Source organism: Phyllobates terribilis, unplaced genomic scaffold (genome assembly GCF_046119375.1).
Source record: "Phyllobates terribilis strain yellow unplaced genomic scaffold, ASM4611937v1 Scaffold_6__1_contigs__length_29720123, whole genome shotgun sequence".
NCBI lineage: Eukaryota > Metazoa > Chordata > Amphibia > Anura > Dendrobatidae > Phyllobates > Phyllobates terribilis.
The window spans coordinates 21,099,784-21,123,345 of NW_027362766.1; the positions used below are offsets into that span (position 1 = coordinate 21,099,784).

A 23,562-nucleotide genomic window follows, 5' to 3' on the forward strand; every position below is an offset into this window, starting at 1 on the left:
TACTCCGCAATCACTACAGCTTCCTCCAGGCCCAACACTGCTCCTTCACAATCGCCATAGCTTCCTCTGTGACCAGCACCGCACCTCCGCAATTGCTACAGATTCTCCCTGAACCAGCACCTCTACTCCGCAATCACTACAGCTTCCTCCAAGCCCGGCACTGCTCCTCCACAATCGCCACAGCTTCCTATGTGACCAGCACCGCACCTCCACACTTGCTACAGATTCTCCCTGAACCAGCACCTCTACTCCGCAATCATTAAAGCTTCCTCCAGGCACGGCACTGCTCCTCCACAATCGCCATAGCTTCCTCTGTGACCAGCACCGCACATCCACACTTGCTACAGATTCTCCCTGAACCGGCACCTCTACTCCGCAATCACTACAGCTTCCTCCAGGCACGGCACTGCTCCTCCACAATCACCACAGCTTCCTCTGTGACCAGCAACACACCTCCGCACTTGCTACAGATTCTCCCTGAACCAGCACCTCTACTCCGCAATCACTACAGCTTCCTCCGGGCCCGGCACTGCTCCTCCACAATCACCACAGCTTCCTCTGTGACCAGCACCGCACCTCCGCACTTGCTACAGATTCTCCCTGAACTGGCACCACTACTCCGCAATCACTAAAGCTTCCTCCAGGCACGGCACTGCTCCTCCACAATCACCACAGCTTCCTATGTGGCCAGCACCGCACCTCCGCACTGGCTACAGATTCTCCCTGAACCGGCACCTCTACTCCGCAATCACTACAGCTTCCTCCAGGCCCGGCACTGCTCCTCCACAATCGCCACAGCTTCCTCTGTGACCAGCACCGCACCTCCGCACTTGCTACAGATTCTCCCTGAACCAGCACCTCTACTCCGCAAACACTAAAGCTTCCTCCAGGCCCGGCACTGCTCCTCCACTATCGCCACAGCTTCCTCTGTGACCAGCACCGCACCTCCGCACTTGCTACAGATTCTCCCTGAACCAGCACCTCTACTCCGCAAACACTAAAGCTTCCTCCAGGCACGGCACTGCTCCTCCACAATCACCACAGCTTCCTCTGTGACCAGCACCGCACCTCCGCACTTGCTACAGATTCTCCCTGAACCAGCACCTCTACTCCGCAAACACTAAAGCTTCCTCCAGGCCCGGCACTGCTCCTCCACAATCGCCACAGCTTCCTCTTTGACCAGCACCGCACCTCCGCACCTGCTACGGATTCTCCCTGAACCGGCACCTCTACTCCGCAATCACTAAAGCTTGCTCCAGGCACGGCACTGCTCCTCCACAATCGCCACAGCTTCCTATGTGACCAGCACCGCACCTCCGCACTTGCTACAGATTCTCCCTGAAGCGGCACCTCTACTCCGCAATCACTACAGCTTCCTCCAGGCACGGCACTGCTCCTCCACAATCGCCACAGCTTCCTCTGTGACCAGCACCACACCTCCGCACTTGCTACAGATTCTCCCTGAACCGGCACCTCTACTCCGCAATCACTACAGCTTCCTCCAGGCACGGCACTGCTCCTCCACAATCGCCACAGCTTCCTCTGTGACCAGCACCGCACCTCCGCACTTGCTACAGATTCTCCCTGAACCGGCACCTCTACTCCGCAATCACTACAGCTTCCTCCAGGCGCGGCACTGTTCCTTCACAATCGCCATAGCTTCCTCTGTGACCAGCACCGCACCTCCGCAATTACTACAGATTCTCCCTGAACCAGCACCTCTACTCCGCAATCACTACAGCTTCCTCCAAGCCCGACACTGCTCCTCCACAATCGCCACAGCTTCCTATGTGACCAGCACCGCACCTCCACACTTGCTACAGATTCTCCCTGAACCAGCACCTCTACTCCGCAATCACTAAAGCTTCCTCCAGGCACGGCACTGCTCCTCCACAATCGCCATAGCTTCCTCTGTGACCAGCACCGCACCTCCACACTTGCTACAGATTCTCCCTGAACCAGCACCTCTACTCCGCAAACACTAAAGCTTCCTCCAGGCACGGCACTGCTCCTCCACAATCACCAAAGCTTCCTATGTGACCAGCACCGGACCTCCGCACTTGCTACAGATTCTCCCTGAACCAGCACCTCTACTCCGCAATCACTAAAGCTTCCTCCAGGCACGGCACTGCTCCTCCACAATCACCACAGCTTCCTATGTGGCCAGCACCGCATCTCCACACTTGCTACAGATTCTCCCTGAACCGGCACCTCTACTCCGCAATCACTACAGCTTCCTCCAGGCACGGCACTGCTCCTCCACAATCACCACAGCTTCCTCTGTGACCAGCACCACACATCCACACTTGCTACAGATTCTCCCTGAACCGGCACCTCTACTCCGCAATCACTACAGCTTCCTCCAGGCACGGCACTGCTCCTCCACAATCACCATAGCTTCCTCTGTGACCAGCACCGCACCTCCGCACTTGCTACAGATTCTCCCTGAACTGGCACCACTACTCCGCAATCACTAAAGCTTCCTCCAGGCACGGCACTGCTCCTCCACAATCACCACAGCTTCCTATGTGGCCAGCACCGCACCTCCACACTTGCTACAGATTCTCCCTGAACCGGCACCTCTACTCCGCAATCACTACAGCTTCCTCCAGGCCCGGCACTGCTCCTCCACAATCGCCACAGCTTCCTCTGTGACCAGCACCGCACCTCCACACTTGCTACAGATTCTCTCTGAACCAGCACCTCTAATCCGCAAACACTAAAGCTTCCTCCAGGCCCGGCACTGCTCCTCCACAATCGCCACAGCTTCCTCTGTGACCAGCATCGCACCTCCGCACTTGCTACAGATTCTCCCTGAACCAGCACCTCTACTCCGCAAACACTAAAGCTTCCTCCAGGCACGGCACTGCTCCTCCACAATCACCACAGCTTCCTCTGTGACCAGCACCGCACCTCCACACTTGCTACAGATTCTCCCTGAACCAGCACCTCTACTCCACAAACACTAAAGCTTCCTCCAGGCCCGGCACTGCTCCTCCACAATCGCCACAGCTTCCTCTGTGACCAGCACCGCACCTCCGCACCTGCTACAGATTCTCCCTGAACCGGCACCTCTACTCCGCAATCACTAAAGCTTCCTCCAGGCACGGCACTGCTCCTCCACAATCGCCACAGCTTCCTCTGTGACCAGCACCACACCTCCGCACTTGCTACAGATTCTCCCTGAACCGGCACCTCTACTCCGCAATCACTACAGCTTCCTCCAGGCACGGCACTGCTCCTCCACAATCGCCACAGCTTCCTCTGTGACCAGCACCGCACCTCCGCACTTGCTACAGATTCTCCCTGAACCGGCACCTCTACTCCGCAATCACTACAGCTTCCTCCAGGCCCGGCACTGCTCCTTCACAATCGCCATAGCTTCCTCTGTGACCAGCACCGCACCTCCGCACTTGCTACAGATTCTCCCTGAACCAGCACCTCTACTCCGCAATTACTACAGCTTCCTCCAAGCCCGGCACTGCTCCTCCACAATCACCACAGCTTCCTATGTGGCCAGCACCGCACCTTCACACTTGCTACAGATTCTCCCTGAACCGGCACCTCTACTCCGCAATCACTACAGCTTCCTCCAGGCACGGCACTGCTCCTCCACAATCACCACAGCTTCCTCTGTGACCAGCACCACACCTCCACACTTGCTACAGATTCTCCCTGAACCGGCACCTCTACTCCGCAAACACTAAAGCTTCCTCCAGGCCCGGCACTGCTCCTCCACAATCGCCACAGCTTCCTCTGTGACCAGCACCGCACCTCCGCACCTGCTACAGATTCTCCCTGAACCGGCACCTCTACTCCGCAATCACTAAAGCTTGCTCCAGGCACGGCACTGCTCCTCCACAATCGCCACAGCTTCCTATGTGACCAGCACCGCACCTCCGCACTTGATACAGATTCTCCCTGAACTGGCACCTCTACTCCGCAATCACTACAGCTTCCTCCAGGCACGGCACTGCTCCTCCACAATCGCCACAGCTTCCTCTGTGACCAGCACCACACCTCCGCACTTGCTACAGATTCTCCCTGAACCGGCACCTCTACTCCGCAATCACTACAGCTTCCTCCAGGCACGGCACTGCTCCTCCACAATCGCCACAGCTTCCTCTGTGACCAGCACCGCACCTCCGCACTTGCTACAGATTCTCCCTGAACCGGCACCTCTACTCCGCAATCACTACAGCTTCCTCCAGGCCCGGCACTGCTCCTTCACAATCGCCATAGCTTCCTCTGTGACCAGCACCGCACCTCCGTAATTGCTACAGATTCTCCCTGAACCAGCACCTCTACTCCGCAATCACTACAGCTTCCTCCAAGCCCGGCACTGCTCCTCCACAATCGCCATAGGTTCCTCTGTGACCAGCACCGCACCTCCGCACTTGCTACAGATTCTCCCTGAACCAGCACCTCTACTCCGCAATCACTAAAGCTTCCTCCAGGCCCGGCACTGCTCCTCCACAATCGCCATAGGTTCCTCTGTGACCAGCACAGCACCTCCGCACTTGCTACAGATTCTCCCTGAACCGGCATCTCTACTCCGCAATCACTACAGCTTCCTCCAGGCACGGCACTGCTCCTCCACAATCGCCACAGCTTCCTATGTGACCAGCACCGCACCTCCGCACTTGCTACAGATTCTCCCTGAACCGGCACCTCTACTCCGCAAACACTAAAGCTTCCTCCAGGCCTGGCACTGCTCCTCCACAATCGCCATAGCTTCCTCTGTGGCCAGCACCGCACCTCCGCACTTGTTACAGATTCTCCCTGAACCGGCACCTCTACTCCGCAATCACTACAGCTTCCTCCAGGCACGGCACTGCTCCTCCACAATCGCCACAGCTTCCTCTGTGGCCAGCACCGCACCTCCGCACTTGCTACAGATTCTCCCTGAACCGGCATCTCTACTCCGCAATCACTACAGCTTCCTCCAGGCCCGGCACTGCTCCTCCACAATCACCACAGCTTCCTATGTGACCAGCACCGCACCTCTGCACCAGCTACAGATTCTCCCTGAACCGGCACCTCTACTTCGCAATCACTACAGCTTCCTCCAGGCACGGCACTGCTCCTCCACAATCGCCACAGCTTCCTCTGTGACCAGCACCGCACCTCCGCACTTGCTACAGATTCTCCCTGAACCGGCACCACTACGCCGCAATCACTACAGCTTCCTCCAGGCACGGCACTGCTCCTTCACAATCGCCATAGCTTCCTCTGTGACCAGCACCGCACCTCCGCACTTGCTACAGATTCTCCCTGAACCGGCACCTCTACTCCGCAATCACTACAGCTTCCTCCAGGCACGGCACTGCTCCTTCACAATCGCCATAGCCTCCTCTGTGACCAGCACCGCACCTCCGCACTTGCTACAGATTCTCCCTGAACCAGCACCTCTACTCCGCAATCACTACAGCTTCCTCCAGGCACGGCACTGCTCCTTCACAATCGCCACAGCTTCCTCTGTGACCAGCACCGCACCTCCACACTTGCTACAGATTCTCCCTGAACCGGCACCTCTACTCCGCAATCACTACAGCTTCCTCCAGGCACGGCACTGCTCCTCCACAATCGCCACAGCTTCCTCTGTGACCAGCACCGCACCTCCGCACTTGCTACAGATTCTCCCTGAACCGGCACCTCTACTCCGCAATCACTAAAGCTTCCTCCAGGCACGGCACTGCTCCTTCACAATCGCCATAGCTTCCTCTGTGACCAGCACCGCACCTCCGCACTTGCTACAGATTCTCCCTGAACCAGCACCTCTACTCCGCAATCACTACAGCTTCCTCCAGGCCCGGCACTGCTCCTCCACAATCGCCATAGGTTCCTCTGTGACCAGCACCGCACCTCCGCACTTGCTACAGATTCTCCCTGAACCAGCACCTCTACTCCGCAATCACTACAGGTTCCTCCAGGCACGGCACTGCTCCTTCACAATCGCCACAGCTTCCTCTGTGACCAGCACCGCAACTCCGCTCTTGCTACAGATTCTCCCTGAACCGGCACCTCTACTCCGCAATCACTAAAGCTTCCTCCAGGCACGTCACTGCTCCTTCACAATCGCCATAGCTTCCTCTGTGACCAGCACCGCACCTCCGCACTTGCTACAGATTTTCCCTGAACCAGCACCTCTACTCCGCAATCACTACAGCTTCCTCCAGGCCCGGCACTGCTCCTCCACAATCGCCATAGGTTCCTCTGTGACCAGCACCGCACCTCCGCACTTGCTACAGATTCTCCCTGAACCAGCACCTCTACTCCGCAATCACTAAAGCTTCCTCCAGGCCCGGCACTGCTCCTCCACAATCGCCATAGGTTCCTCTGTGACCAGCACCGCACCTCCGCACTTGCTACAGATTCTCCCTGAACCGGCATCTCTACTCCGCAATCACTACAGCTTCCTCCAGGCCCGGCACTGCTCCTCCACAATCACCACAGCTTCCTCTGTGACCAGCACCGCACCTCCGCACTTGCTACAGATTCTCCCTGAACCAGCACCTCTACTCCGCAAACACTAAAGCTTCCTCCAGGCACGGCACTGCTCCTCCACAATCGCCATAGGTTCCTCTGTGACCAGCACCGCACCTCCGCACTTGCTACAGATTCTCCCTGAACCGGCATCTCTACTCCGCAATCACTACAGCTTCCTCCAGGCACGGCACTGCTCCTCCACAATCACCACAGCTTCCTCTGTGACCAGCACCGCACCTCCGCACCTGCTACAGATTCTCCCTGAACCGGCACCTCTACTCCGCAATCACTAAAGCTTGCTCCAGGCACGGCACTGCTCCTCCACAATCGCCACAGCTTCCCATGTGACCAGCACCGCACCTCCGCACTTGCTACAGATTCTCCCTGAACCGGCACCTCTACTCCGCAATCACTACAGCTTCCTCCAGGCACGGCACTACTCCTCCACAATCGCCACAGCTTCCTCTGTGACCAGCACCACACCTCCGCACTTGCTACAGATTCTCCCTAAACCGGCACCTCTACTCCGCAATCACTACAGCTTCCTCCAGGCACGGCACTGCTCCTCCACAATCGCCACAGCTTCCTCTGTGACCAGCACCGCACCTCCGCACTTGCTACAGATTCTCCCTGAACCGGCACCTCTACTCCGCAATCACTACAGCTTCCTCCAGGCCCGGCACTGCTCCTTCACAATCGCCATAGCTTCCTCTGTGACCAGCACCGCACCTCCGCACTTGCTACAGATTCTCCCTGAACCGGCACCTCCACTCCGCAATCACTACAGCTTCCTCCAGGCCCGGCACTGCTCCTTCACAATCGCCATAGCTTCCTATGTGACCAGCACCGCACCTCCGCAATTGCTACAGATTCTCCCTGAACCAGCACCTCTACTCCGCAATCACTAAAGCTTCCTCCAGGCCCGGCACTGCTCCTCCACAATCGCCATAGGTTCCTCTGTGACCAGCACCGCACCTCAGCAATTGCTACAGATTCTCCCTGAACCAGCACCTCTACTCCGCAATCACTACAGCTTCCTCCAGGCATGGCACTGCTCCTCCACAATCGCCACAGCTTCCTCTGTGACCAGCACCGCACCTCTGCACCAGCTACAGATTCTCCCTGAACCGGCACCACTACGCCGCAATCACTACAGCTTCCTCCAGGCACGGCACTGCTCCTCCACAATCGCCACAGCTTCCTATGTGACCAGCACAGCACCTCCGCACTTGCTACAGATTCTCCCTGAACCGGCACCTCTACTCCGCAAACACTAAAGCTTCCTCCAGGCCCGGCACTGCTCCTCCACAATAGCCATAGCTTCCTCTGTGGCCAGCACCGCACCTCCGCACTTGTTACAGATTCTCCCTGAACCGGCACCTCTACTCCGCAATCACTACAGCTTCCTCCAGGCACGGCACTGCTCCTCCACAATCGCCACAGCTTCCTCTGTGACCAGCACCACACCTCCGCACTTGCTACAGATTCTCCCTGAATCGGCACCTCTACTCCGCAATTACTACAGCTTCCTCCAGGCACGGCACTGCTCCTCCACAATCGCCATAGGTTCCTCTGTGACCAGCACCGCACCTCCGCACTTGCTACAGATTCTCCCTGAACCGGCATCTCTACTCCGCAATCACTACAGCTTCCTCCAGGCCCGGCACTGCTCCTCCACAATCACCACAGCTTCCTATGTGACCAGCACCGCACCTCTGCACCAGCTACAGATTCTCCCTGAACCGGCACCTCTACTCCGCAATCACTAAAGCTTCCTCCAGGCCCGGCACTGCTCCTCCACAATCACCACAGCTTCCTATGTGGCCAGCACCGCACCTCCACACTTGCTACAGATTCTCCCTGAACCGGCACCTCTACTCCGCAATCACTACAGCTTCCTCCAGGCACGGCACTGCTCCTCCACAATCACCACAGCTTCCTCTGTGACCAGCACCGCACCTCTGCACCTGCTACAGATTCTCCCTGAACCAGCACCTCTACTCCGCAAACACTAAAGCTTCCTCCAGGCACGGCACTGCTCCTCCACAATCGCCACAGCTTCCTCTGTGACCAGCACCGCACCTCCACACTTGCTACATATTCTCCCTGAACCGGCACCTCTACTCCGCAATCACTAAAGCTTCCTCCAGGCCCAGAACTGCTCCTCCACAATCGCCACAGCTTCCTCTGTGACCAGCACCGCACCTCCGCATTTGCTACAGATTCTCCCTGAACCGGCACCTCTACTCCGCAATCACTACAGCTTCCTCCAGGCACGGCACTGCTCCTCCACAATCGCCACAGCTTCCTCTGTGACCAGCACCGCACCTCTGCACCAGCTACAGATTCTCCCTGAACCGGCACCACTACGCCGCAATCACTACAGCTTCCTCCAGGCATGGCACTGCTCCTTCACAATCGCCATAGCTTCCTCTGTGACCAGCACCGCACCTCCGCACTTGCTACAGATTCTCCCTGAACCAGCACCTCTACTCCGCAATCACTACAGCTTCCTCCAGGCACGGCACTGCTCCTCCACAATCGCCATAGGTTCCTCTGTGACCAGCACCGCACCTCCGCACTTGCTACAGATTCTCCCTGAACCAACACCTCTACTCCGCAATCACTAAAGCTTCCTCCAGGCCCGGCACTGCTCCTCCACAATCGCCATAGGTTCCTCTGTGACCAGCACCGCACCTCCGCACTTGCTACAGATTCTCCCTGAACCGGCATCTCTACTCCGCAATCACTACAGCTTCCTCCAGGCCCGGCACTGCTCCTTCACAATCGCCATAGCTTCCTCTGTGACCAGCACCGCACCTCCGCAATTGCTGCAGATTCTCCCTGAACCAGCACCTCTACTCCGCAATCACTACAGCTTCCTCCAAGCCCGGAACTGCTCCTCCACAATCGCCATAGGTTCCTCTGTGACCAGCACCGCACCTCCGCACTTGCTACAGATTCTCCCTGAACCAGCACATCTACTCCGCAATCACTAAAGCTTCCTCCGGGCCCGGCACTGCTCCTCCACAATCGCCATAGGTTCCTCTGTGGCCAGCACCGCACCTCCGCACTTGTTACAGATTCTCCCTGAACCGGCACCTCTACTCCGCAATCACTACAGCTTCCTCCAGGCACGGCACTGCTCCTCCACAATCGCCACAGCTTCCTCTGTGACCAGCACCACACCTCCGCACTTGCTACAGATTCTCCCTGAATCGGCACCTCTACTCCGCAATTACTACAGCTTCCTCCAGGCACGGCACTGCTCCTCCACAATCGCCATAGGTTCCTCTGTGACCAGCACCGCACCTCCGCACTTGCTACAGATTCTCCCTGAACCGGCATCTCTACTCCGCAATCACTACAGCTTCCTCCAGGCCCGGCACTGCTCCTCCACAATCACCACAGCTTCCTATGTGACCAGCACCGCACCTCTGCACCAGCTACAGATTCTCCCTGAACCGGCACCTCTACTCCGCAATCACTAAAGCTTCCTCCAGGCCCGGCACTGCTCCTCCACAATCACCACAGCTTCCTATGTGGCCAGCACCGCACCTCCACACTTGCTACAGATTCTCCCTGAACCGGCACCTCTACTCCGCAATCACTACAGCTTCCTCCAGGCACGGCACTGCTCCTCCACAATCACCACAGCTTCCTCTGTGACCAGCACCGCACCTCTGCACCTGCTACAGATTCTCCCTGAACCAGCACCTCTACTCCGCAAACACTAAAGCTTCCTCCAGGCACGGCACTGCTCCTCCACAATCGCCACAGCTTCCTCTGTGACCAGCACCGCACCTCCACACTTGCTACATATTCTCCCTGAACCGGCACCTCTACTCCGCAATCACTAAAGCTTCCTCCAGGCCCAGAACTGCTCCTCCACAATCGCCACAGCTTCCTCTGTGACCAGCACCGCACCTCCGCATTTGCTACAGATTCTCCCTGAACCGGCACCTCTACTCCGCAATCACTACAGCTTCCTCCAGGCACGGCACTGCTCCTCCACAATCGCCACAGCTTCCTCTGTGACCAGCACCGCACCTCTGCACCAGCTACAGATTCTCCCTGAACCGGCACCACTACGCCGCAATCACTACAGCTTCCTCCAGGCACGGCACTGCTCCTTCACAATCGCCATAGCTTCCTCTGTGACCAGCACCGCACCTCCGCACTTGCTACAGATTCTCCCTGAACCAGCACCTCTACTCCGCAATCACTACAGCTTCCTCCAGGCACGGCACTGCTCCTCCACAATCGCCATAGGTTCCTCTGTGACCAGCACCGCACCTCCGCACTTGCTACAGATTCTCCCTGAACCAACACCTCTACTCCGCAATCACTAAAGCTTCCTCCAGGCCCGGCACTGCTCCTCCACAATCGCCATAGGTTCCTCTGTGACCAGCACCGCACCTCCGCACTTGCTACAGATTCTCCCTGAACCGGCATCTCTACTCCGCAATCACTACAGCTTCCTCCAGGCCCGGCACTGCTCCTTCACAATCGCCATAGCTTCCTCTGTGACCAGCACCGCACCTCCGCAATTGCTGCAGATTCTCCCTGAACCAGCACCTCTACTCCGCAATCACTACAGCTTCCTCCAAGCCCGGCACTGCTCCTCCACAATCGCCATAGGTTCCTCTGTGACCAGCACCGCACCTCCGCACTTGCTACAGATTCTCCCTGAACCAGCACCTCTACTCCGCAATCACTAAAGCTTCCTCCGGGCCCGGCACTGCTCCTCCACAATCGCCATAGGTTCCTCTGTGACCAGCACCGCACCTCCGCACTTGCTACAGATTCTCCCTGAACCGGCATCTCTACTCCGCAATCACTACAGCTTCCTCCAGGCACGGCACTGCTCCTCCACAATCGCCACAGCTTCCTATGTGACCAGCACCGCACCTCCGCACTTGCTACAGATTCTCCCTGAACCGGCACCTCTACTCCGCAAACACTAAAGATTCCTCCAGGCCAAGCACTGCTCCTCCACAATCGCCATAGCTTCCTCTGTGGCCAGCACCGCACCTCCGCACTTGTTACAGATTCTCCCTGAACCGGCACCTCTACTCCGCAATCACTACAGCTTCCTCCAGGCACGGCACTGCTCCTCCACAATCGCCACAGCTTCCTCTGTGACCAGCACCGCACCTCCGCACTTGCTACAGATTCTCCCTGAACCGGCACCTCTACTCCGCAATCACTACAGCTTCGTCCAGGCACGGCACTGCTCCTCCACAATCGCCATAGGTTCCTCTGTGACCAGCACCGCACCTCCGCACTTGCTACAGATTCTCCCTGAACCGGCATCTCTACTCCGCAATCACTACAGCTTCCTCCAGGCCCGGCACTGCTCCTCCACAATCACCACAGCTTCCTATGTGACCAGCACCGCACCTCTGCACCAGCTACAGATTCTCCCTGAACCGGCACCTCTACTCCGCAATCACTAAAGCTTCCTCCAGGCCCGGCACTGCTCCTCCACAATCACCACAGCTTCCTATGTGGCCAGCACCGCACCTCCACACTTGCTACAGATTCTCCCTGAACCGGCACCTCTACTCCGCAATCACTACAGCTTCCTCCAGGCACGGCACTGCTCCTCCACAATCACCACAGCTTCCTCTGTGACCAGCACCGCACCTCTGCACCTGCTACAGATTCTCCCTGAACCAGCACCTCTACTCCGCAAACACTAAAGCTTCCTCCAGGCACGGCACTGCTCCTCCACAATCGCCACAGCTTCCTCTGTGACCAGCACCGCACCTCCACACTTGCTACATATTCTCCCTGAACCGGCACCTCTACTCCGCAATCACTAAAGCTTCCTCCAGGCCCAGAACTGCTCCTCCACAATCGCCACAGCTTCCTCTGTGACCAGCACCGCACCTCCGCATTTGCTACAGATTCTCCCTGAACCGGCACCTCTACTCCGCAATCACTACAGCTTCCTCCAGGCACGGCACTGCTCCTCCACAATCGCCACAGCTTCCTCTGTGACCAGCACCGCACCTCCGCATTTGCTACAGATTCTCCCTGAACCGGCACCTCTACTCCGCAATCACTACAGCTTCCTCCAGGCACGGCACTGCTCCTTCACAATCGCCATAGGTTCCTCTGTGACCAGCACCGCACCTCCGCACTTGCTACAGATTCTCCCTGAACCGGCATCTCTACTCCGCAATCACTACAGCTTCCTCCAGGCACGGCACTGCTCCTCCACAATCGCCATAGGTTCCTCTGTGACCAGCACCGCACCTCCGCACTTGCTACAGATTCTCCCTGAACCGGCATCTCTACTCCGCAATCACTACAACTTCCTCCAGGCACGGCACTGCTCCTCCACAATCACCACAGCTTCCTATGTGGCCAGCACCGCACCTCCACACTTGCTACAGCTTCTCCCTGAACCAGCACCTCTACTCCGCAATCACTACAGCTTCCTCCAGGCCCGGCACTGCTCCTCCACAATCGCCACAGCTTCCTCTGTCACCAGCACCGCACCTCCGCACTTGCTACAGATTCTCCCTGAACCGGCACCTCTACTCCGCAATCACTACAGCTTCCTCCAGGCACGGCACTGCTCCTTCACAATCGCCATAGCTTCCTCTGTGACCAGCACCGCACCTCCGCACTTGCTACAGATTCTCCCTGAACTAGCACCTCTACTCCGCAATCACTACAGCTTCCTCCAGGCCCGGCACTGCTCCTCCACAATCACCACAGCTTCCTCTGTGACCAGCACCGCACCTCCGCACTTGCTACAGCTTCTCCCTGAACCAGCACCTCTACTCCGCAATCACTAAAGCTTCCTCCAGGCACGGCACTGCTCCTCCACAATCGCCACAGCTTCCTATGTGACCAGCACCGCACCTTCGCACTTGCTACAGATTCTCCCTGAACCAGCACCTCTACTCCGCAATCACTACAGCTTCCTCCAGGCCCGGCACTGCTCCTCCACAATCGCCATAGCTTCCTCTGTGGCCAGCACCGCACCTCCGCACTTGCTACAGATTCTCCCTGAACCAGCACCTCTACTCCGCAATCACTACAGCTTCCTCCAGGCCCGGCACTGCTCCTCCACAATCGCCATAGGTTCCTCTGTGACCAGCACCGCACATCCGCACTTGCTACAGATTCTCCCTGAACCGGCACCACTACTCCGCAATCACTAAAGCTGCCTCCAGGCCCGGCACTGCTCCTCCACAATCACCACAGCTTCCTCTGTGACCAGCACCGCACATCCGCACTTGCTACAGATTCTCCTTGAACCGGCATCACTACGCCGCAATCACTACAGCTTCCTCCAGGCCCGGCACTGCTCCTCCACAATCGCCACAGCTTCCTCCAGGCACGGCACTGCTCCTCCACAATCGCCATAGCTTCCTCTGTGACCAGCACCGCACCTCCGCACTTGCTACAGATTCTCCCTGAACCGGCACCTCTACTGCGCAAGCACTAAAGCTTCCTCCAGGCCCGGCACTGCTCCTCCACAATCGCCACAGCTTCCTCTGTGACCAGCACCGCACTTCCGCACTTGCTACAGATTCTCCCTGAACCGACACCTCTACTCCGCAATCACTAAAGCTTCCTCCAGGCACGGCACTGCTCCTCCACAATCGCCATAGCTTCCTCTGTGACCAGCACCGCACTTGCTACAGATTCTCCCTGAACCGGCACCTCTACTCCGCAATCACTAAAGCTGCCTCCAGGCCCGGCACTGCCCCTCCACAATCGCCATAGCTTCCTCTGTGACCAGCACCGCACCTCCGCACTTGCTACAGATTCTCCCTGAACCGGCACCTCTACTCCGCAATCACTACAGCTTCCTCCAGGCACGGCACTGCTCCTCCACAATCGCCACAGCTTCCTCTGTGACCAGCACCGCACCTCCGCACTTGCTACAGATTCTCCCTGAATCGGCATCTATACTCCGCAATCACTAAAGCTTCCTCCAGGCACGGCACTGCTCCTCCACAATCGCCACAGCTTCCTCTGTGACCAGCACCGCACCTCCGCACTTGCTACAGATTCTCCCTGAACCGGCACCTCTACTCCGCAATCAATAAAGCTGCCTCCAGGCCCGGCACTGCTCCTCCACAATCGCCATAGCTTCCTCTGTGACCAGCACCGCACCTCCGCACTTGCTACAAATTCTCCCTGAACCGGCACCTCTACTCCGCAATCACTACAGCTTCCTCCAGGCACGGCACTGCTCCTCCACAATCACCACAGCTTCCTCTGTGACCAGCCCCGCACCTCCGCACTTGCTATAGATCCTCCCTGAACCAGCACCTCTACTCCGCAATCACTACAGCTTCCTCCAGGCCCGGCACTGCTCCTCCACAATCGCCATAGCTTCCTCTGTGACCAGCACCGCACCTCCGCACTTGCTACAAATTCTCCCTGAACCGGCACCACTACGCCGCAATCACTACAGCTTCCTCCAGGCCCGGCACTGCTCCTCCACAATCACCACAGCTTCCTCTGTGACCAGCACCGCACCTCCGCACTTGCTACAGATTATCCCTGAACCAGCACCTCTAGTCCGCAATCACTAAAGCTTCCTCCAGGCACGGCACTGCTCCTCCACAATCGCCATAGCTTCCTCTGTGACCAGCACCGCACCTCCGCACTTGCTACAAATTCTCCCTGAACCGGCACCTATAGACTTCGCAAACACTAAAGCTTCCTCCAGGCCCGGCACTGCTCCTCCACAATCACCACAGCTTCCTCTGTGAACAGCACCGCACCTCCGCACTTGCTATAGATCCTCCCTGAACCAGCACCTCTACTCCGCAATCACTACAGCTTCCTCCAGGCCCGGCACTGCTCCTCCACAATCACCACAGCTTCCTCTGTGACCAGCACCGCACCTCCGCACTTGCTACAGATTCTCCCTGAACCAGCACCTCTACTCCGCAAACACTAAAGCTTCCTCCAGGCACGGCACTGCTCCTCCACAATCGCCATAGCTTCCTCTGTGACCAGCACCGCACCTCCGCACTTGCTACAGATTCTCCCTGAACCAGCACCTCTACTCCGCAAACACTAAAGCTTCCTCCAGGCACGGCACTGCTCCTCCACAATCACCACAGCTTCCTCTGTGACCAGCACCGCACCTCCGCACTTGCTACAAATTCTCCCTGAACCGGCACCTCTACTCCGCAATCACTAAAGCTTCCTCCAGGCACGGCACTGCTCCTCCACAATCACCACAGCTTCCTCTGTGACCAGCACCGCACCTCCACACTTGCTACAGATTCTCCCTGAACCGGCACCACTACTCCGCAATCACTACAGCTTCCTCCAGGCCCGGCACTGCTCCTCCACAATCACCATAGCTTCCTCTGTGACCAGCCCCGCACCTCCGCACTTCCTAAAGATTCTCCCTGAATCGGCATCTATACTCCGCAATCACTAAAGCTTCCTCCAGGCACGGCACTGCTCCTCCACAATCGCAATAGCTTCCTCTGTGACCAGCACCGCACCTCCGCACTTGCTACAGATTCTCCCTGAACCGGCACCTCTACTCCGCAATCACTAAAGCTGCCTCCAGGCCCGGCACTGCTCCTCCACAATCGCCACAGCTTCCTCTGTGACCAGCACCGAACCTCCGCACTTGCTACAGATTCTCCCTGAACCGGCATCTATACTCCGCAATCACTAAAGCTTCCTCCAGGCACGGCACTGCTCCTCCACAATCGCCATAGATTCCTCTGTGACCAACACCGCACCTCCGCACTTGCTACAGATTATCCCTGAACCAGCACCTCTACTCCGCAATCACTAAAGCTTCCTCCAGGCACGGCACTGCTCCTCCACAATCGCCATAGCTTCCTCTGTGACCAGCACCGCACCTCCGCACTTGCTACAAATTCTCCCTGAACCAGCACCTCTACTCCGCAATCACTACAGCTTCCTCCAGGCACGGCACTGCTCCTCCACAATCACCACAGCTTCCTCTGTGACCAGCACCGCACCTCCGCACTTGCTATAGATCCTCCCTGAACCAGCACCTCTACTCCGCAATCACTACAGCTTCCTCCAGGCACGGCACTGCTCCTCCACAATCACCACAGCTTCCTCTGTGACCAGCACCGCACCTCCGCACTTGCTATAGATCCTCCCTGAACCAGCACCTCTACTCCGCAATCACTAAAGCTTCCTCCAGGCACGGCACTGCTCCTCCACAATCACCACAGCTTCCTCTGTGACCAGCACCGCACCTCCGCACTTGCTACAGATTCTCCCTGAACCAGCACCTCTACTCCGCAATCACTAAAGCTTCCTCCAGGCCCGGCACTGCTCCTCCACAATCGCCACAGCTTCCTCTGTGACCAGCACCGCACCTCCACACTTGCTACAGATTCTCCCTGAACCGGCATCTATACTCCGCAATCACTAAAGCTTCCTCCAGGCACGGCACTGCTCCTCCACAATCGCCATAGCTTCCTCTGTGACCAGCACCGCACCTCCGCACTTGCTACAGATTCTCCCTGAACTGGCACCTCTACTCCGCAATCACTAAAGCTTCCTCCAGGCACGGCACTGCTCCTCCACAATCGCCATAGCTTCCTCTGTGACCAGCACCGCACCTCCGCACTTGCTACAGATTCTCCCTGAATCGGCACCCCTAATCCGCAAATCACTAAAGCTTCCTCCAGGCCCGGCACTGCTCCTTCGCAATCACTACAGCTTCCTCCTGGACCGGCACTGCTCCTTCGCAATCACTACAGCTTCCTCCTGGACCGGCACTGCTCCTTCGCAATCACTACAGCTTCCTCCAGGCACGGCACTGCTCCTCCACAATCGCCACAGCTTCCTCTGTGACCAGCACCGCACCTCCGCACTTGCTACAGATTCTCCCTGAATCGGCACCTCTACTCCGCAATCACTAAAGCTTCCTCCAGGCCCGGCACTGCTCCTCCACAATCGCCACAGCTTCCTCTGTGACCAGCACCGCACCTCCGTACTTGCTACAGATTCTCCCTGAACCGGCACCTCTACTCCGCAATCACTAAAGCTTCTTCCAGGCCCGGCACTGCTCCTCCACAATCGCCACAGCTTCCTTTGTGACCAGCACCGCACCTCCGCACTTGCTACAGATTCTCCCTGAACCGGCACCTCTACTCCGCAATCACTAAAGTTTCCTCCTGGACAGGCACTGCTCCTTCGCAATCACTACAGCTTCCTCCTGGACCGGCACTGCTCCTTCGCAATCACTACAGCTTCCTCCAGGCACAGCACTGCTCCTCCACAATCGCCACAGCTTCCTCTGTGACCAGCACCGCACCTCCGCACTTGCTACAGATTCTCCCTGAACCGGCACCTCTACTCCGCAATCACTAAAGTTTCCTCCTGGACCGGCACTGCTCCTTCACAATCACTACAGCTTCCTCCTGGACCGGCACTGCTCCTTCGCAATCACTACAGCTTCCTCCTGGACCGGCACTGCTCCTTCACAATCACTACAGCTTCCTCCTGGACCGGCACTGCTCCTTCACTATCACTACAGCTTCCTCCTGGACCGGCACTGCTCCTTCGCAATCACTACAGCTTCCTCCTGGACCGGCACTGCTCCTTCGCAATCACTACAGCTTCCTCCTGGACCGGCACCACTACTCCGCAATCACTACAGCTTCCTCCTGGAGCGGCACTGCTCCTTCACAATCACTACAGCTTCCTCCTGGACCGGCACTGCTCCTTCACAATCACTACAGCTTCCTCCTGGACAGGCACCGCTCCTTCGCAATCACTAAAGCTTCCTCCTGGACAGGCACCGCTCCTTCGCAATCACTACAGCTTCCTCCTGGACCGGCACTGCTCCTTCACAATCACTACAGCTTCCTCCTGGACCGGCACTGCACCTCCGCACTTGCTACAGATTCTCCCTGAACCGGCACCACTACTCCGCAATCACTAAAGCTTCCTCCAGGCACGGCACTGCTCCTCCACAATCGCCACAGCTTCCTCTGTGACCAGCACCGCACCTCTGCACCTGCTACAGATTCTCCCTGAACTGGCACCTCTACTCCGCAATCACTAAAGCTTCCTCCTGGACCGGCACTGCTCCTTCGCAATCACTACAGCTTCCTCCTGGACCGGCACTGCTCCTTCGCAATCACTACAGCTTCCTCCTGGACCGGCACTGCTCCTTCACAATCACTACAGCTTCCTCCTGGACCGGCACTGCTCCTTCACAATCACTACAGCTTCCTCCTGGACAGGCACTGCTCCTTCGCAATCACTACAGCTTCCTCCTGGACAGGCACCGCTCCTTCGCAATCACTAAAGCTTCGTCCTGGACAGGCACCGCTCCTTCGCAATCACTAAAGCTTCCTCCTGGACCGGCACTGCTCCTTCGCAATCACTACAGCTTCCTCCTGGACCGGCACTGCTCCTTCGCAATCACTACAGCTTCCTCCTGGACCGGCACCACTACTCCGCAATCACTACAGCTTCCTCCTGGACCGGCACTGCTCCTTCACAATCACTACAGCTTCCTCCTGGACCGGCACTGCTCCTTCGCAATCACTACAGCTTCCTCCTGGACCGGCACTGCTCCTTCACAATCACTACAGCTTCCTCCTGGACCGGCACTGCACCTCCGCACTTGCTACAGATTCTCCCTGAACCGGCACCACTACTCCACAATCACTAAAGCTTCCTCCAGGCACGGCACTGCTCCTCCACAATCGCCACAGCTTCCTCTGTGACCAGCACCGCACCTCTGCACCTGCTACAGATTCTCCCTGAACTGGCACCTCTACTCCGCAATCACTAAAGCTTCCTCTTGGACCGGCACTGCTCCTTCGCAATCACTACAGCTTCCTCCTGGACAGGCACCGCTCCTCTGCACTTGCTACAGCTTTACCGCTGGTCTGCTGGCATCAACATCTTGCAGAGGGCTTCGCGTGACTACTTAAACCACCCTGGTCCCCTTAAGTATAACTAGTGAACAAGCCCTTTAATTGCTAGGATTGGTATAATCCCCAGCACCAGCAGTGTTGCGTAGTAGACCACTCAACTCTCTGCCACAAGAGCTGTACATTTGCAGGGCAGCGAAAAGCTGGCCAGGTACAGGACTAGTCATCTGAGATGCATGGTCTCTGGCCGGCTTTTCAAAGTAAGCTACAACTAACTTGCCAAGCTGTAATAACGCAAGCAGAGTGATACATGCTGTCTGTGGTTAAGGTGGCATGAGTCAGTGAACAGGCTTTCGGTAAGAGCAAAGAAATACTCTGGCACCTGTAAAAATCGAATATATTTTGCTGGCGTCAATTAATACTCAAACACAAAGAACTGTGACAAACTAGTCGGAATCTTACCAGTACTGCTAGATTGTTGTTTATACATCTCTATCTGTTCTTTGGCCTTCAGCAGCTGCTCTTCTAATGCCCGTATCCTTCCTGCTGCAGCTCCTTGCTCCACTGGGCCTTCAGGTATTCTTTTGAAAAAAAAAAAAGGAAGAGGAAAACAATTACACAAGGGAGTACTGAACAGAAGTACTGAATTAATACTCAGAAACACGAGCTTCATTTAGTAAGAGACGAACAGTATAGAAGGGTCTTCAAGCCGGGTCGTTACCAGGATGTCAAAGTCGGAGACTAAAATCACAAGTTCAATATATTTGGGGGCTATATTTTTACAATGTTCATGATTTACCAGGTCAGCGGGATTACCACAAAACCAAACTTTTTTTTTTTTCAGTAGCTCAAAAAAACTTTGAATGTTCGTAAAAAAAAAATTGTTGCCCTTCGTTTTAAGACTCGTAACTTTAGGGTAGCACTTTTTAGCAATTTTTCCATTGATTGAGTTGTGTGAGGTGTTTTTTGTGAGCCGAGCTGCAGGTTTTTTTATACCACTTTGTAGTACATACGATAATTTGAGTTAGTATTGTTTTTTTTGGATGGTGCAACAACTAAAAAACACAGCAATTTGGGCATTTTGCTCATTTTTATTTAGAGTTTACCTTATGGTTTGAATCATTTTATACTCTGATGATCATTGCTATTTCATTGTGGCGCTATTTTTTACTTCTAATAGGGCGCTCCTATAGATTTTAGAAATGTCATAAATTTTGAGGTTACTGTAAAATAGTGTATTTTTTTCCTGCATGAAAAATGCATCAAAAACACTGTGTGAACAAGCACTAAGGCTGGAGATTACATTACCTATGAGTTTTCAGCTCCTCACTATTTTGGCTATTCCTAGCCCATGGGCAAAACACAAACTCCCTGTTTAGAAAAATCCGTCCCTCGAGACTATGGCCAAAACGTTAGGGAAAAAAAATTGGATAGCAAATAGCCATAGCCACTATGCAAACAGACCTCAAGTACGGTCATCTAGTGCCATAAATTAGGCCCCATATTCTCTCATAATGGCAAAGCATCTAGTGTAAAATATTCCTGTTCTATTACACGCAGTGGAACATGTCAACATTTTTGCTTAAGTATAAAAGGATGTCTATATCCAGACAAAACTGAGCTATTACACAACAGTGTGCTGTAGGAGGCCGTGCAACATTTTTATTGCCCAGGTTCCACACAGATCAATACAAGACTATCCCAAAAATTAGATGAAAGTAGAAAATTTGTAGGTGTGTTGGTAGCCTGGCTCAAGAAATCTGTCAAGCCCTACATACGAGCAATAACCAGTCCGCTTTCAGTCCTATTAGCGTATTCAGATATGCCAACATTCAACGCACAATATATATATATATATATTGTAAGATGGCCACCGGACATGTCCTTGAGGGGAGATATGTATCGCTGAGGTTGGTAGCTTCAGTGATGTAAAACCGGGAAAAGTATGCTTCAGCACACATAGTGTTGAGAGAGTTAATTGGGCGTATCAGGGCCGCTTTTTACGAGCAGTCATAGGAGACAAGTGGTATTGGCTGCTCATATATCCCCACCCCAGGGCGTGTGTATAAAATGGAGACCAAGTGTCTCATTCAGTGTCTGTGGCTGGAGGTGTGGAGACCTCCAGCGTGTCTGTGCTACAGGACACTGACTGTGAGCGGGTGAACCCGCAGTATTGTATGGACTGTTTATTTTCCTGTTTTGTTATTTTGTGCCAGACAAGGCTGTGTTTTATTACTTTGTGCTGGACAAGGCTATGCTTCATTTACTTTGAAAGTGCGGTTCATGAAGTCTGAATAAACCTGCCTTGGACATTTTAAAGAAACTGACTCCTGTGCCTACCTCAAAAGCGACTGAGTGAGTACCAAACACCTACAATTGATGGAGAATGTGGGCACGAATTCCAAGGGGCAGTGTGACTGCTACAAGAGAGAGTGTATGTCCTGGGTGAAGTCTGCCACAAGCCAGCAAGTGACGTCAGACAAAATGGAGGACCTGCTGAAACATATGGTGCAGGCACAGCAAGCACAACACCAGCAGCACCTGCAATTATTGCAGCAGCAAAAAATGTCGCAACAAGAGACCACTAAGCAGCTGATGCAGCAGATCCAGCTCCAGAAGAAGCAGCACAGGATCAGCATTGTTAACAGCAGCAGCAGATCGAGTTACTGGCAAAGGCGATACGTGGGACGGCGACGGCTCCGACAACTCCAGGTGATGACTCTCACGTCAGCAAGAAGGTAAGGAGAGCGTTACAAAAGATGACCCCGAGGGGTGACGTCGAGGCATTCCTGACTGTATTTGAAAGGGTAGCGGAAAGGGAGAAATTGCCTCCGGAGCAGTAGGCGGAGGTGCTGGCGCCAAATTTAACAGGCGAGCTGCAGAAGGCCTATTATGACCTGGTCTTACAGGACGTAAAGGAGTACGCCAAATTGAAAACTGAGATTTTGGCGCGCTTGGGAGTGACTCTGACTGTCAAGGCGCAACGGGTGTACCACTGGGCTTATTGCAGTGACAAACCTCCCCGGTCCCAAATGTTCGACCTCCTACACCTGGTTCAAAAGTGGTTGCAACCTGAATCTTCCTCCCCAGCACGGATGGTGGAAAGGGTCATCATGGACAGGTTCATCCATTCCCTTCCGAGTTCGGTGCAAGCCTGGGTTGCCCAGGGAGATCCACGTAATGCCGATGACCTGGTGGGGTTGGTGGAAAGGTACTAGGCGGTGGAAAGCTCCTTGCAAAAGCCCGGGGTCGTAGCATCTCCATACTGGGGTTCCCAAAAGGGGGCAGACACCCAAAAGAAAGGAACTAGAGCCATATCTGGGAGGTGTCCTAGAGCCCAGGAGAGGTCAGTGTCGCTGCCAAAGGTCCCATCCCTTATCATAGTATGTTGGAGATGTCACACCCCAGGTCACATAGCCGCCCGGTGCCCCATGACAACTGAGCTAATGGACTGCAGCGCAGGACGGAGTTGCTCATATTTTGCATATCCTGCCTGCAGTGCTGTCCCTGAACCAGGCGAGAGACCACAGGCATGCTTCGTGTCGGTGAATGGTATGCAAGTGACTGCTGTGTTAGACTCAGGGAGTATGGTAACCTTAGTGCGGGCCACAGTTCCTCATAGACTGGTTCCGGGGAAAAAGGTCGGTGTCCGTTGTATCCATGGGGACACTAAGGACTAACTTGTGGCCCGAGTGGTCATACACACAAACTGTGGCGCCAAGTCCCATGAGGTGGGCATAGTCAAGGACCTGTTGCACCCTGTTATAATAGAGCGGGACTTTGCCTTGTTTTGGGACTTGTGGGAGAAAAGGAGGAAGCCGGGTTGTCCGGGAAACAACAAAGTTGTCCCTGAAGAAACCTCATCGTAGGCCGCAACCAACTGGTTTCCCTTTTGTGTGTTTGTTGGGGATGAGGATGAGGCAGCATCCCCGAAGGCCAACATCCCTGAGCTGGAGGTGTCTGGGGGAAACTTTGGAACCGCCCAGCTCAGGGACTTAACTCTAAAAGGGTCGTTTAATAATGCAACGGTGTTACATTAATAATGTAACTTAATGGTGTTGCTCAAGAGCCAGGGCTGACACCCAATCCGCACTTTGCTGTAAATGGGGAGTTACTATATCGGGTCACCAAGCTCAGAGGGGAGGTAATTGAGCAGTTACTAGTGCCAGGGCCGTACAGACGCAAGGTGTTAGATATG

General features: G+C 55.5%; 1 protein-coding gene across 1 annotated transcript in view; it reads right to left on the bottom strand.

Annotated features, from left to right (window-relative positions):
- Positions 1 to 23,562, bottom strand: part of FUT8 (fucosyltransferase 8) — a 393,784-nt gene that overhangs the window by 214,282 nt on the left and 155,940 nt on the right. Inside the window, exon 4 of the mRNA XM_073637234.1 lies at positions 19,827 to 19,945. Coding sequence (XP_073493335.1) covers positions 19,827 to 19,945 — 119 coding nt within the window. The remainder of the gene's footprint in view (positions 1 to 19,826; positions 19,946 to 23,562) is intronic.